Source organism: Momordica charantia (genome assembly GCF_013281855.1).
Source record: "Momordica charantia cultivar OHB3-1 chromosome 9 unlocalized genomic scaffold, Mcharantia_2.0 BLBB01000009.1, whole genome shotgun sequence".
Classification (NCBI taxonomy): Eukaryota; Viridiplantae; Streptophyta; class Magnoliopsida; order Cucurbitales; family Cucurbitaceae; genus Momordica; species Momordica charantia.
This window is the reverse complement of record NW_028275167.1, coordinates 22,818,581-22,833,094: the sequence shown is the minus strand read 5'-3', so window position 1 is coordinate 22,833,094 and position 14,514 is coordinate 22,818,581. Positions and strand designations below refer to the sequence as shown.

At 34.7% G+C, this 14,514-nt stretch overlaps 1 protein-coding gene across 1 annotated transcript; it reads left to right on the top strand.

The window, feature by feature from the left end:
- The first annotated feature begins 1,531 nt into the window (after positions 1 to 1,531).
- CPSF73-II (cleavage and polyadenylation specificity factor 73 kDa subunit-II) lies at positions 1,532 to 14,514 on the top strand. The gene is made up of 14 exons (XM_022299666.2): positions 1,532 to 1,698; positions 1,802 to 1,878; positions 1,966 to 2,143; positions 2,237 to 2,309; positions 2,553 to 2,670; positions 4,340 to 4,413; positions 5,605 to 5,741; positions 8,493 to 8,556; positions 9,125 to 9,190; positions 9,319 to 9,388; positions 11,400 to 11,504; positions 12,184 to 12,325; positions 12,609 to 12,705; positions 13,284 to 14,514. The coding sequence occupies exons 2-14, from the start codon at positions 1,854 to 1,856 to the stop codon at positions 14,163 to 14,165; spliced, it is 2,031 nt and encodes a 676-aa protein (XP_022155358.1). The 5' UTR covers positions 1,532 to 1,698; positions 1,802 to 1,853; the 3' UTR covers positions 14,166 to 14,514.

Sequence of the window (14,514 nt, the reverse complement as noted above, 5' to 3'; positions counted from 1 at the left end):
AGAGAAAATTGGGAGAGAATAAGTTGTTCAAAAATTTGGAAGAAAGAATAGTTTAAATAGAAGGAAAAAGTTGGGAAGAAATTTGAAATCCAAATTAAATTTGGACAATTGAATTTGAAATGATTAGGGATGAAAGGTTGAGATTTAATATAATAATAATAATAATAATAAATTTATATATATCTCCGACGCTCTTTTCTTTCATTTCATTTTTTTTTAATCAGTTAGATTTGACTTATTTTTTTATTTAATATATGTATATATATTATTTTTACATGTTACATCAAGAGTAACATTTGTTTGTTTTTCTTTTTTCCATTTCTTCTCTTCTTTTCTTTTTATTTCCCATTTCTTTTAAGTAAATACATCACGCCACGTATCATTATTTCATTGGTTCGCTTCGTTAATTTAGCCGCCACGTCATCCTCTCGAAAATTTATCATTTCAACCTCATTTGACTGTAACTCCTCCGTTAGAGCTCTAATTTGAGTAATCTAATAGTCGTTGGAATCGTTGTTTCGATCTCTATGCTGTGGATACTTCAAAACACTAAAATTGTCAAATAACAAAATTGAGTTCGTTATCATCAAAACATTAATTAATTAATTAATTAAAATTAATTAATTTGAGATTAAGGGTCAAAAAGCCAACAGACCTGACCCGAGATTATAGTTTTTTTTACTAATATTACACATATATAATAAATTAATAATTATTAACTAAAATCTTATTTTTTATATTCAATCTCATCTATCCATTTCATTAAATCTCAACCATGGAGTTTAGGTTTCAATTCAATCCTCTCCATTTTGAATATTTGATTCTCTCTCTTTTCTAACATTTTTAATTTCATCTTGTTGAATTAGGGCTTACATGTTGGTTTCAATTTGAATTTGGACTTTAGATAAACTTTGGATAATATAAAATTTTAAAATTTGTATTAAATTAAGACTTACATGTTAATTTCAATTAGGATTTGAATTTGTGCTTAAATTAAGATTTTAATTTTTCTATATTTTTCTTGGTCAATGTTATAAACAAAACAAAAGTAAATTAATTAATCAATTAAAAAAAAAAGCCCGGCAACCCAACCCGACCCAACTCGAATTTATTGGGTTGGGTTGGGTTGGATTGACCATCGTTTTACAACTCGACGGTTCCCGTAAATTCCCAACCCGTAATTCGGGTTGGTCCCAAAAATACCCGTCAACCCGACCCAATCCAACCCGTGAACACCCTTGGATTTGTTTCCATTTTAAAATAATATACAAATATGACTTTTGATTTACTTTTTTAAGAGAGAAACTTTTAATTATATTTTCAAAAATTTTTTTGAAATAAAATTTAATCTGACTTCTTATATTTAAATTATAAATAGTTAATGGGCGTTCTTCAAACATATTCCACATAAAGTTAATAGAAGTAATTATATAAATAGCACAAAATAACTATCTTGTGCTATACATAAATAAAATTATATATTTTCTTGTAGGAGACAAAAAAATTATATATCATTTTAAATATTAGCAATATTTAAGAAAATACCAAGTCTGCTTTCTCTATTTCCAGCACCACCGTGCCGCCCCGACGCCACCTCCCTCGCCCTCACCGCCGCCGCTCCAACCGTCGCGCCGCCATTACCTCTTCTCGTCGAAATTTTCGCGTCGCTCCCAAATCTTCTACATCTCTCGATTTCAGGTTAGTAAAGTTGAGTTCAGTGCTACTTTTTTCATTAATTCACGCTGCAGAGTTCAGACGTCTAGAAGCCGATTATCTTAATCCAACAATATCGATTCCGCAGGCATTGTTGAGAAGTTGTCTGAGTTGAAGTTGAAGGATTAGACTACAGTGCCATGGCCATCGACTGCCTTGTCCTTGGTAATCCACTTGTTCATCATCATGATCATATTTATTCTTTTTCTAATTCCGTTTTCCAATTCTGTTCTTAATCTTCTTCTTCTTTAGGCGCTGGGCAAGAAGTTGGGAAGAGTTGTGTGGTCGTGACAATCAATGGGAAGCGGATTATGTTCGATTGCGGCATGCACATGGGCTATCTTGACCATCGTCGATATCCCGATTTCTCTCGCATCTCTACTTCATGCGACTTCAATACTGCTCTCTCTTGTGTCATCATCACACACTTGTATGTATATTTCCTTCCGTAGTTATCGACAAATTTGTGTTACATTACATTACGTTACTGTCTTTTTATTTGCTTTTCTCTGCTATTTTGCAGTCATTTGGACCATATAGGTGCTCTTCCATACTTCACTGAAGTTTGCGGCTATAATGGACCCATTTACATGACGGTTAAGTTCATATAATACCCATGCGTACAAAGTGTTTGTCTTTTGGGGTTTTACCATGCTTCACGTGGGATTGTTTCTTCAAAGTTTTGAATTGATTTATTGCTTTCTTTCGTAGATCTAAATTTAAAGTTAGCAAAAATCTTTGGACTCTTTAGTCCTACAATTGAAGTATATTGTCTATTTTGTTTTCTTTCATGTTGATATTGGTATTAAAGCTGTCTATCTACTTCCCTTTGGCTGCAGTATCCAACAATGGCATTGGCTCCTTTAATGTTGGAGGACTATCGAAAAGTGATGGTTGACCGAAGGGGTGAAGCGGAGCAATTTACTAACGATCATATTATAGAGTGCATGAAAAAAGGTATCTGAATTATGTCAAGAACTTCAGCAGTATGCAACTCATCCCTAAAAATTACATATTACTTGCTTTTTGTCCTAGCTTCTTCTTCTTCTTCTTCTTCTTCTTCTTTGTCCTATCTTCTCATCCTAGCTGTTTCTTCTTCTTCTTTATAGTTTCTCACCCTAGCTTCTTCTTCTTAATTTGTCAAAAGGGTTGATGAGAGAGATCCACTCTTGAACTTCAAGGTCATTAAGAAGAGATATCTTCTAAAGTTATGATTTTGAGCGCTTGTGGGAGTTGTTCCACTTGGTTGATGGTGTGATTCAAGTATCATTAAAGGGAGTGGGATTTGATTGGATAGTTTAGACGGTATAAGTCCTTAAATCTTTTTAAAAGTTCATAAATAACTAGGAGAATAGGTTTTAACCAATTCATTGTGTCATTCAATTATTTATCTTTTTTTTTAATATCCGTGAGTGTTCGGGTTAGCTTATCCTAATCTTGAGGGACAGTTACTTGACTCTACAACATTAGTTGTCAGAAAACTCGATAGAATTTTGATACTGTAGCCTGTAGGTAGGTGGTCACCATGGGGGTTTGAACCCATTTGCCCGTAGTCTATTTACTCATTTCACTTGCTCCAATGACTACTAGACCTAACCTATGGTGGTCATTAAGCCCATTGGTACTACTAGACCTAACCTATGGTGGTCATTAAGCCCATTGGTACGCCCTTCAATTATTAAAGCTATTCCGTGCTTTTTGTGTTCATTCATAAACTCACAAGGAGACATATAAAGTTGGGAGGACTTACATGAAGTGCTTACTTATGTATGATAGTGATGTTGTAGGATGATCTTTTTTCCTTGCCAACTGAATTCATAAGTGTTATCTCTACTTCTGTGAATGACTGAAACATCAACGATCAAAGTGCCATGGTTCACGGAGGGGGATGTTACACACATCCATGTCGATTATCTCACATACAATTTGATCTTTGTAATGTCTTCTGATGGACAATAGGATAATAAATATGTGATAGTTACTTCATTTCCTTTCTTTTCCCATCCAATTTTGTAGGGATTTGGGTGAGGTTCCATTTTTAACTCAAGTGCCTTCACCAATGGCTTGGATACTATGCTCTTACAACTTCTGGTTCCATATAAATGAGAATTGTCACATACCTCATTGAGTTGTATAGTTAGCTGTTTTTAGGGGTATGATTTCTGGTCTTGGTTTATTTGACCTTGCTTTGGATCTTCTGCCTGATCCCTAATACTTTCAGATTTAGATTTCTTGTCCAACCCTCAGTTTTGCGTTTATTTCTTTATTTGGCAAAACTTTTTATTTTTCTTGATTTCTTTCTACCTAGCAAACATGATGTAGAAAGAGAAACCACTAACTGAATATGGCAAAATGCTAATTTATGAGATCTTCACTCTTCGTGCTGAATTACTTGTTCATCATTTATGTGAGCACCCATTTGCATCATTTGATGAATTGTACTTGCTCAGATTGAGTTTTAGGCTGCATCATTGGTAGTTGTGTATGGCTTAACAATTGGGTACAATTTTTATGTATATGACATGCATAAATTGTTCTGTCATTCCTTTTCATGCATAAATTGTTCTGTCATTCCTTTTCTTTTGTATCTTAAGATTTGCCATTGTTGATTTTGATTCACCTGCAGTTATACCTGTGGATTTGAAGCAGACTATACAGGTCGATGAAGATCTTCAAATTCGTGCTTTCTATGCTGGACATGTAAAGCCTGGTTTGATATATCTAGTATTCTTATTTTGCATCTCCTAGTATAACTTCGTTTGGAGCTGGCTGACAGTCTTCCTCAATCCTCATGGGTGGTAGTCACTAGTCATGTTGTAGGTGTTGTTGCTAAATTTCATTCTTGTTTCAATATTAAACTTGACTTTCATATTGTTGTTAAGTCTCTCTCTCTCTCCCCGACGATCTATACACTAATTTACATGCTGTACAGTAACTTTAGCAACATTTTGATTGATTTAGATTGGAGGGTATTTGTCTAACCTCCTAGGTAGAGGACACCTCTCCCCTCTGCCCTTAAGCTGTATTCCCTTTTTGGTTTTAATTGATATTCTCAAATTTTTATTTAAAAAAAAAAATTCAAATGCACGAGCTTCAAAATTCTCCTGTGTTCCGATTTGAAATGGGTCAATGATGAATTTTTTTCTCTGCTGGTTTCTTTCTTTGTTTTTTTTTTCCCCTCAAGTTTCTTTTTCTCAAGCTTTCCTTTCCATTATTTTTTTCCTCCGGTTAGCATGAAGATCAAGATGCTCAATGAACTATTTCAAATCAAACAAAATACGTAATCCTGAAGCCTGCGCTTTCTTAGGAATTCTATTCAGTTTCCTAGAATTTTTATAGGTGAATGTAAGCTCATATGTTGGACATAAGGTATTCATTTAACAAGAAGTAAATAGACATAAATGAGAGGGATAACATTGCTAAGGACGTGGTATTTTGAGTTTGACATATCAACATACCAAATTTCGGCCAATGTGACAAACAGGTGATAGTTTGGATTAGAAATCATAACTTATTAGTTTTCTCTGCTTTTTAAATGGAAAAGTCTTTACATATCAGTTTTTTTTAATAAAATATGGGCATGCAGGAATCCAGTTATTAGTTGCTATATATATGCATCTAATATCAATCTTCTATTTTGCAAATCGTGGACCCCCATACTTTGTCATTCCTCTATCCCCAGCTTAAATGTAATTCACCTGCATACACATTTACTATGGCCTAGAGTTGTAAACATAGTTCTTAATATTGCTGTCAATTGTGTCTTCTATTGGTGTTTGCTTCAATTCTGCTTAAAGCTCTTTCTTATTGCTTATCCTGAAATTTTCTCCATCAACACTTCAACCAGTAACTGTGGAATGTGCATATTTATATTTTTATCATGTTCTTAAGGTTTTAGGAGCTGCCATGTTTTATGCTAAAGTTGGAGATGCTGCTATGGTATACACAGGAGACTATAATATGACACCTGATAGACATCTTGGAGCAGCTCAAATCGATCGAATGCAATTAGACCTTCTAATAACAGAGTAAGAAGTGCGAGAAAATATTTTACATGTTATTGTTTAGACTGTTAGTTGGTTATATATTAGCTATTCAAATCAATTTATCTTCCAACTCTTGGTTTTCCTCTCTCAGAAGAAAATTGTATGGTAACATTGAAGCCATTATCTATTTTTTGCGAGAAGTAATGGTTTTCCGTTTTGATCTTTGACCCTTTGCTTGATTCTTTAGAAAATATTGTATTTTCCTTTTATTGGTGTTTAATTGGGTTGGAAAATCTTTTATTCTATATATTTTTCAACTTACAGAGAACACGGTTGATGTGCGATCGGAATTTTAAATAATCCCTAGGCCACAGTGAATGTAAGGAAATAAATGACCATTAAAGGAAAGAAGAATATTTTAATATACACATACACCTATTTGCATACGGTACATAGAAAAAGAATAACAGTCAGATTGAAGTATGGTATGCTAAATGGGTTGAGATTGGGCTTAAAATAAATGTGTTTTAATACTCCCTTTAAGTTGGGTTGTAAAATTTGATTAAACTCAACTGGTCCTTTAGTTCCCTAATTTGCTCTATGATGTGCCTTTTGAGTTATTAGTGTTGGTAATGGGAGAATTCTTCTGGAATGGTACTTGGGTTGATAACAGCCTTTAGCGCTTGAATTCCCTTGCAATTTCTCAACAAAAAGATTCCTCCTTTCTTTTCTTTTCCTTTCCTTTTTTCCTTTTCTTTTTTTTGGTTGTATAGGAAACAATTTCACTGATGATATGAAATGTTACAAAAGGGGGAAAAATCCATACAAAGAGATTACAGAGCATTCCAATTTTTAGTGCTTGGGAAGAAGAAACTTATTCTTGGAGAGATGTAGTGAGAAGAAATTTACGGGAGGCAAGTAGAGGAGATTTTGGTAACTTCCTGGAAGGAGAGATGAGAAAAGAGTTTGGAAGTTGGACCCATCAGGTTTGTTTCCTGTGAATCTTTGGTTAAGGTACTCGCGAATTCTCCTTGAATATTAGAAAGGTTTGCTGAAGGCTTGCTGGAAACCCAAGAGTCCAAAAAAGGTGAATGTTTTGTTGTGATTCTACAATTTCGTGGCATTAATTAAAATAAAGTGCCCTTCTCTAACTTTAAGCACAACTTGTGTTCTTTGCATGGAGGCAGGGAAGGATCAATTGCACTCTCCTCCCCCCTTCCTTTCTTTCCATTGTTCATGTTATCATATAGGAAAAACTAGTGGGAACATATCTTTATATATTTTGGTTGCTCATGGGTGTTTGATAAATGCTCTAAGGACACATCTTATGGCATGTTCAATGATGTGTTCTTTGCAAGCAGGAGGATCTCGATCACATCTTATGGCATTGTAAGTTTTTCCAGGATCTTTGGGGTTGGTTCTTTGAGATCTTTGAGGTTCGTCATAGGGATTGGGGGGCTATGGTGGGAGAAGTGCTTTTGATTCCTCATTTCCGCGAGAAAGGGAAGTTTTTGTGGCAGGCTTGTTTCTTTGTGGGGACTTTGGTTGGAGAGGAACAACATAATCTTTAGGGGTAGAGAGAGATAGGGAGTCGGTTTGGGATCTCATTAGATTTAATGTCTCTTTACGAGGTTCTGTTTTGAAGTTGTTTTGTAATTACCAGGTAGTTTCTATTCTTTTGGATTGGAAGCCCTTTCTTTAGATAGAGCTCCTCCTTCAGGGCTTTTGTTTTTGTATGCTATTGTATATGTTTTCTTTTTTTATTTGTCTCAATGAAAAGTTCGGTTTCTTAAAAAAAAAAAGGAAAAAAGCTCTAAGGACAACCTTTTACAGTTACTTTTGTGGCAAATCCCAAATTCCCTTTCTAAAGGGCATCAAGAGATAAATTGCAGAAGAAAGAAAAACATTGCAGAAGAAAGAAAAACAAGAAAGGAGAAATCACACCAGAATTTATACAAATTTTCATGAATGGATAATGTCTTGTCTTTTACTCGTGCAAGTTCCACTGTAAAGTTGAAGAAGACTATAAGAGATAGACAATAGAGTAACTCTCAGTGTCTTTCAAAACCGTACCTTATTGTCAAGAAACCACTCCATGGATTTTCCCCCTCTACCTTCTCTCATCTTAAGCCTTAAACCCTTTATAAAATGCTTCGAACGTGCCCTTGTTTGAATTACTGTGGATTTTCCTATAAGTGTTGGGATTGTGCCCTATGACTCGTGATTTAGAAAATATTTTATAACTCATATTTGTAAATTAGTGCATTTATTTGCCATTCATAAAAGTATACGATAAAATCCAAGGGTACTGGGATGCGAGGTTGAATTAAGTATTTATTGACATTGTAAACTAATTATTTATTGACATTTTGGGATATGAGCATAATTCAGTTGGTGGTAATTGATATGTACTCTTCCCCTCGAGGTTAGAAGTTCGATCTCCCATATCCCAAAATTGTTGTACTAAAAAAAAAATCATAAATTAGATTGAGTGAATAATCATTATACTAAACTTTGTTTATGATCACCGATTCTGAGTGTGTATTGACTCTGTGCTCTGCTTCTTTCAAAAGTTGGTTATAGTTTATTAATGTGGATAGTGAGTAGAAGGTATTCAGATAGATGTGGATATAATTCCACTGTCTGTCCTATTTTTACTAAATCTTGTTTGTGGTCTCCTAGTTAAACATATGAGAGTTTAATGTTTCTTATACTTTTTCATACTACTCCAGCACGTGTTTTCACTGCAAAATATTACTATTGTTAATCTTCCAATGTTTATATCTTCTGCAGGTCTACATATGCAACAACTATCCGTGATTCTAAATATGGCCGTGAGAGGGAATTTCTAAAAGCTGTATGTAGAAATATAACTGTTAAAATTACTTAAGCCAGATTTACTTTTTCTGCACCTTTAATATATTCAACTATAAATTGGATTAACTGGTTTTTCATTCATTGTTATGCATACCAGCATATAAATAATTCTGGAGCCAAGAGGACATAGTGAAAGTTTAGTGAAGCCACCATCATGTCCTAATTTCAGATGGCATATTGTTGATATTAGGAATTTACTTCTGATATTTTTCAATGTCCCTCGTTTGAAGAAAACAAAATATTCTATTCTGTTGCAGGGTCTATTTTGTGATGGTTCAGAACCGTAGGTTGATGCCCGCATTACAACTTTTCATTTGCTTATTTGTGTAGGGTAATGCATGTGTGAATTGTAGACATACTAATCATGTTTAGGACCATGATATATCATATGAGGTAGAATGGGGTAAGAATTGGTTAATGGGGAATTAAACCCATCATAAGCTCATAAGTTCTTTAGTAGATGCTGAATTATTTTATCTTTAAAATTCATAATTTTTAGCAATTGAAGCTTCTGAAACAAGATGCTTTTCCTGGATCATTTGATATAGGTTCATAATTGTGTGGCTGGTGGAGGGAAGGTCCTTATTCCTACTTTTGCACTTGGACGGGCTCAGGTATTTGTTTTACTGAATATAGTTTCTCTGGTTAATCCTGCAACGTCATTAGGTGTATCTTTCACTAAATTGCTCATGTTATATAATACTAATACAATTTTTGTTATAAAAATTTCCATTATGATCAGGAACTCTGTATCTTGTTGGATGACTATTGGGAGCGAATGAATCTAAAGGTTCCAATATACTTTTCAGCCGGTACTCCATCTTTGAAGCAAATTCTCATTTCATCTATATACTAGAAGATATATATTAGTCAAATTTTCATCTCCCTGTTTCATTTCCATTTCAACTGTCTTGTAACTTCCATGGTCTGCTTCACTCTACAACAACATGCTCATGGTCTTCGTCCGGACAATCATCGCAACCCGATCCTTGAGATTGGTTGTAAGTTTTGATAGGATGACAATGAAGATGAGCTTTGAGCTATTCTTGTCCATGATTTGCTTTACTAATCTTCTACCCACAATTTGTTGATTGAATTGAGATGCATGTTAGACCATTGTTGGGAACTCAGCCGTCGAGCTGCTATGATTGATGATTGAGTGTTTAGCGCAACTACGAGCACTTAGTGAACCCTTTAAGGGGCTCATCCTTCTAGTTGGTTCACAATTTATGGCATTGATGAATCGATGAGAGGAAAAAAGTGATGGTTTGACAATGTCTTCCTTGTGGAAGGACGTTGCAAGGATTGTGCAAGCTTGGGCTTGGTTTCTAATTGTTGGGTCTATTGATACTCGAAGATAGTGCTTGTGGAGTTGGGAATGCAGACCCAAACTTTTGAACCGTTAGTCTAAAACTTACATAGGGTCATGTTGTGGAAATTGCCATTAGTCTGACTTGAGTTCCTCGATTTCCTTGGGCAAGCAGGATACCCAATCAATGATAGAAGCTAAAGGGGCTATGCGTAGCGAGGTTGTTGGGGAACTTATATTATAAATAATAGGGACTATGATCTTGAGGTAGAAGTTGGTTAGAGAGCTTTCACTTATTGCGCTGCGATCAAGCTGCCTACATCAGCCTAAGAAGCATGGATATAGACACGAGACATTGGGACATGCTGTTTTTAAAAATATAGGACATGGACAGAAACACGACAAAGACGTGTGTTATTAAGTATATATCATTTTTACACTAGAAATAAATTCAAAGTCAATAAGCTTATGCATTTATGTGCTTAAAAAAATGAGTTTGATGTTTTTCTCTCAAAATTTATTATTTTATCCTATATTACTTTTTAGGTCTATTTATTATACTTAACAAATTTTTGAATATGTGCTACAAGTGTTGGATCCATGTACATTTTGTACAACTAATGTATGACACTCTATTTGGGCTATCAAGTGTCTGATACGTGTTCAATAAATATCAGAGTGTCCGACATGTGTTTGACACAGATATGTTTCTCAAACTAAAGTGTTTGTGCTTCTTACACGAAAAAATTGGCATTCTTGGAAACCACTCTACTAAATGTGTAGGTGAAAAATTAGGGAGGTCGGGGGTGGTTGAGAAATCAATTTGATGTAGTTGCAATCCTTGTTAATGATAAGGATTGGGGGGCCCTGCCTAGTGGGTTCCTAACTATCGTTGTCACTGTTGCTGGTAGAACATGTGGACATGTGTTTGCTTTTGAAATTATATAAACGTTTTATAATAAAGATGCTGCATCATCTTTTTACGTTTATGAGTTTGAAATTATTGTCTTATCAGAAAGGGAGAATTTGAAGTTCTCTTTCCAAATTCTAAGTAATATGAATTTGAAGTTATTGTCTTATCAGAAGGGGAGAGAGCAAGAGAGCCAAATAGAAGCTAAGAATTAACTGATCTCTGAATCTGAACATATTAACTTTTATTTGTGCCCAGCAGGTTTGTATGTATTGATCCTTTTTTGAAAAATTATGTATTGGAGTTTTCATGTGCCCTGTATTATTCTTTATACTATACTTCGTAAAATTTTAATTTTCACTGAATCAAAACTTGTGCATGAATTGACTCTGTATGCTTAGTCAAAAAGGAGGACCAGGCTGAATCGGACTTCAGCATCATCCTGTAGACCACCATGAGAAACAGTTCATAGCTACTGAATGCGTTTCTTTTAAAATTGTTAGCTATTGCTCTGTTTCATATATAGTTCTTCTCACTCCATTCTCTGCTATAAGTAATGCCTTTCTAGACTTATAAGTGCTCGTGTCCATATTTATGCTTTCAGGTTTGACAGTACAAGCCAATATGTACTATAAAATGCTCATCAGTTGGACCAGCCAGAAGATTAAAGAGACGTACTCTACTAGGAATGCATTTGACTTTAAAAATGGTATTGTTTCGTTGACATTTTTTATGGGTGGGAAACAATTGTTCCTCAAAAAACTGCAATAAAATAACTGTTATTAAGTTGGACTTGTTTGCTTACCAGTGAGGTGAGGAAGCCACCCTTGTTCAAGTGGCAGCCTAGGTGTTGACACTTACCAAGGCATCTTACATGAAAAATGGGTGAAGGGGGAAGAAATTAAAGGCATGTTTGGGTGTCAAATTCACTTTCTGACATTATCAACAGCACTGATGTTTTGCTTGGTGTAGAAGTAATTTTGGTAAAATCTAAAAGTGATTTTAGGAGCAGTAGAATCACTTATCAAATGTAATTACCTTCTTAGAATTTTGATGATTTTAAAATCACTTTTGAAATCAAATTAATAATTCAAAAACACTTCTAAATATATGAAAATAAATTTTGGATGTGTAGAACAAAACATTAAAATGACCTAGTATTAAGTGCCTTTTAAAAAATCACTTATAATTAAACCACTCTTGCTAAAAACATTTATTCTAAAGTCACTCCCAAACATGACCTAAAATCATTTTTTACAAAATCACTTATACCTAAATCACTCTTGCTCTATGTTAATGTGATTCTTCTTGCATTTAAGGTTTGACAACACATTGAAATTGCCACATTTTAACTGCTAATGAAGTGCTTGTATAAACTTGGGTTGCAGTTCAAAACTTTGACCGGTCTATGATTGATGCACCTGGACCCTGTGTTCTCTTTGCTACACCAGGGATGATCAGTGGTGGGTTCTCTCTTGAGGTTTTTAAGCGCTGGGCACCTTCTAAATTGAACCTCATCACATTACCTGGGTAATGACAATGGCTACTCTCCTTTGGCTGACAATTTTATCTCTATTATTCAAGTGTAGTGTAGTTTTGCAGGCTGCTTCTTTGATAACCCATAAAGTCATCCAACTTCTGTGATTGTTCTTTTGCTTTCACGTTTGCAACCTTTTTTTTTTGTATAATAATCATCCCAATTTTTCTTATGCTCTTCATAGTTTGTGTTTGAACATGTATATGGCCTATATATTCAAGCGTAATGTGAATTTAAAATTCCCATCTGAAAGCCATCTTATTTTATCCTCTGTAGGTATTGTGTGGCTGGAACTATTGGACACAAGTTGATGTCAGGTAAACCCACCAAAATTGATCTGGATAAGGACACTCAAATCCATGTGCAATGCCAGGCTAGTATCTTTCATACATTACCTTGTTGCATTTTCCCTTTTTGAATATCATTGTTAGGATCATTATTTCCAGCTTTTGAGTCAATTAAGAATATATTAAGGGCCGGTTCATTAACATTCCTATTTCTTGTTTTATGTTTTTCATTTCTTGCTTTGTACTATACCTCAAATAAATAATATATTATATATAAACTAAAAATTACAGCTACCAATTAACTATTAATGCACTTGATGGATTGAGGTTTTCATTGACTCTGATGCTGAGAAAGACTGATAAAAGACCTCTTTTTATGTGTGGGCATGAGAATGAAATATAGAGATGGTTGTGGTACATGGCAAGTGAATCAGTATTTTATTTACAATAAGACAAGTACTTTTGAGGGATAGGATGAATTCAGAATTGTGAATGAAAATGGAACTAAAACCTGAACTTCAGGGAATATTTCTGCATTTACACATTATTTAAGTACCACGGTTAAAGTTTTGAAAATTTCAAAGGGTGTGGGTGGACTTCTTTTTCCTTGTAATGTAATCATTCTATTAAAATTTCCTGATTCTTTATGTTTGTTTCATCTCAGATTCACCAACTGTCATTCAGTCCACATACTGATGCCAAAGGTATTATGGATCTGGTGAAGTTCCTTAGCCCTAAGCACGTGATACTTGTACACGGAGAGAAGCCTAAAATGGCTACTTTAAAGGAGAGGATTCATTCTGAATTGGGAATCCCTTGTCATGACCCTGCTAATAACGAGACCGTATCCATTTCTTCAACTCTTTTTGTCAAAGCAGAAGCCTCAAGCATGTTCATCCACAGTTGTTCCGCTCCTAATTTCAAGTTTTCAAAAAGAAACTTGGATTACAAGATTGATCCTAACTTAAAAGATTTAAGTTGGAAAGCAGGAGTTTCAAACATGTTTATTCGCAGATGCTCAGATCCCAATTTCAAGTATTTGAAAAGTATGAATGACAAGTCTGATTCTGACATAAATTGTATTCCACAGCTACAGGTAAGTGATGATAGGGTAAATGAAGGGATCTTGGTGATGGAAAAAGGTGAAAAAGCCAAAGTGTTACACCAGGATGAACTACTGCTTCTCTTGGGAGAACAACAACATGAGGTTAGATTTGCTAATTGTAGCCCAATATGTTTTGGAAACTTAGATGAGATCCATGGTTTGGATTACTTATCTAGCAAATCTTCATGGCTTTCCCAGCTATGTTCTAAGCTTTCAAGTGAACTTACAGATAAGAATGTTCAAAATCTTGGAGAGTATCTTCAAGTTGAATCATTTACACTGTCCATTTGCTTGAAAGAAAATTGCCCTTACAGAACTAAAAATAGAATTGAAAATGAATCTGCTCTAGTATTCTGTTGCTGTAGTTGGCTAGTTGCAGATGAAATCCTTGCCTGGAAAATCATTTCAATCTTGGAGAAACTTGATCTTAGTTCATCATGAAGGCCCTATTATGTTTGGTTCTTTGTAGTTTTAATTCCACATGGTGAAGAAGAACCATTCTGAGGTAAGCTCAATTCATGAATTGTTTGGTGAATGAACTAATCTACTTCTGGAGTACTCAGTTTCGATATCGATAGTCTGCTGCCAAATCTGGATGACGTAATCATGAATTGTTGTTTTTGGAAGCTTGAATATGGTTGGAATTTGAACAGCTCTCGCGGTGAGGTTGCGACCAGATTTGAATCTGAGTGGCGATTTGCGATTTTGGAGTTCTTTGGTTAATTGGTTTAGTTACTTGTTTTTGTTGCATAACAGTTATATCATCTATGAAGAAAAGAGTTCACAGTAA

Bases quoted from the DNA above. Each gene is read 5' to 3' on its own strand.
- CPSF73-II (XM_022299666.2), top strand. From the start codon at position 1,854: ATGGCCATCGACTGCCTTGTCCTTG. The intron at 2,144-2,236 runs GTATGTATATTT...GCTATTTTGCAG, and splicing joins TGTGTCATCATCACACACTT to TCATTTGGACCATATAGGTG. The intron at 12,326-12,608 runs GTAATGACAATG...TATCCTCTGTAG, and splicing joins AACCTCATCACATTACCTGG to GTATTGTGTGGCTGGAACTA.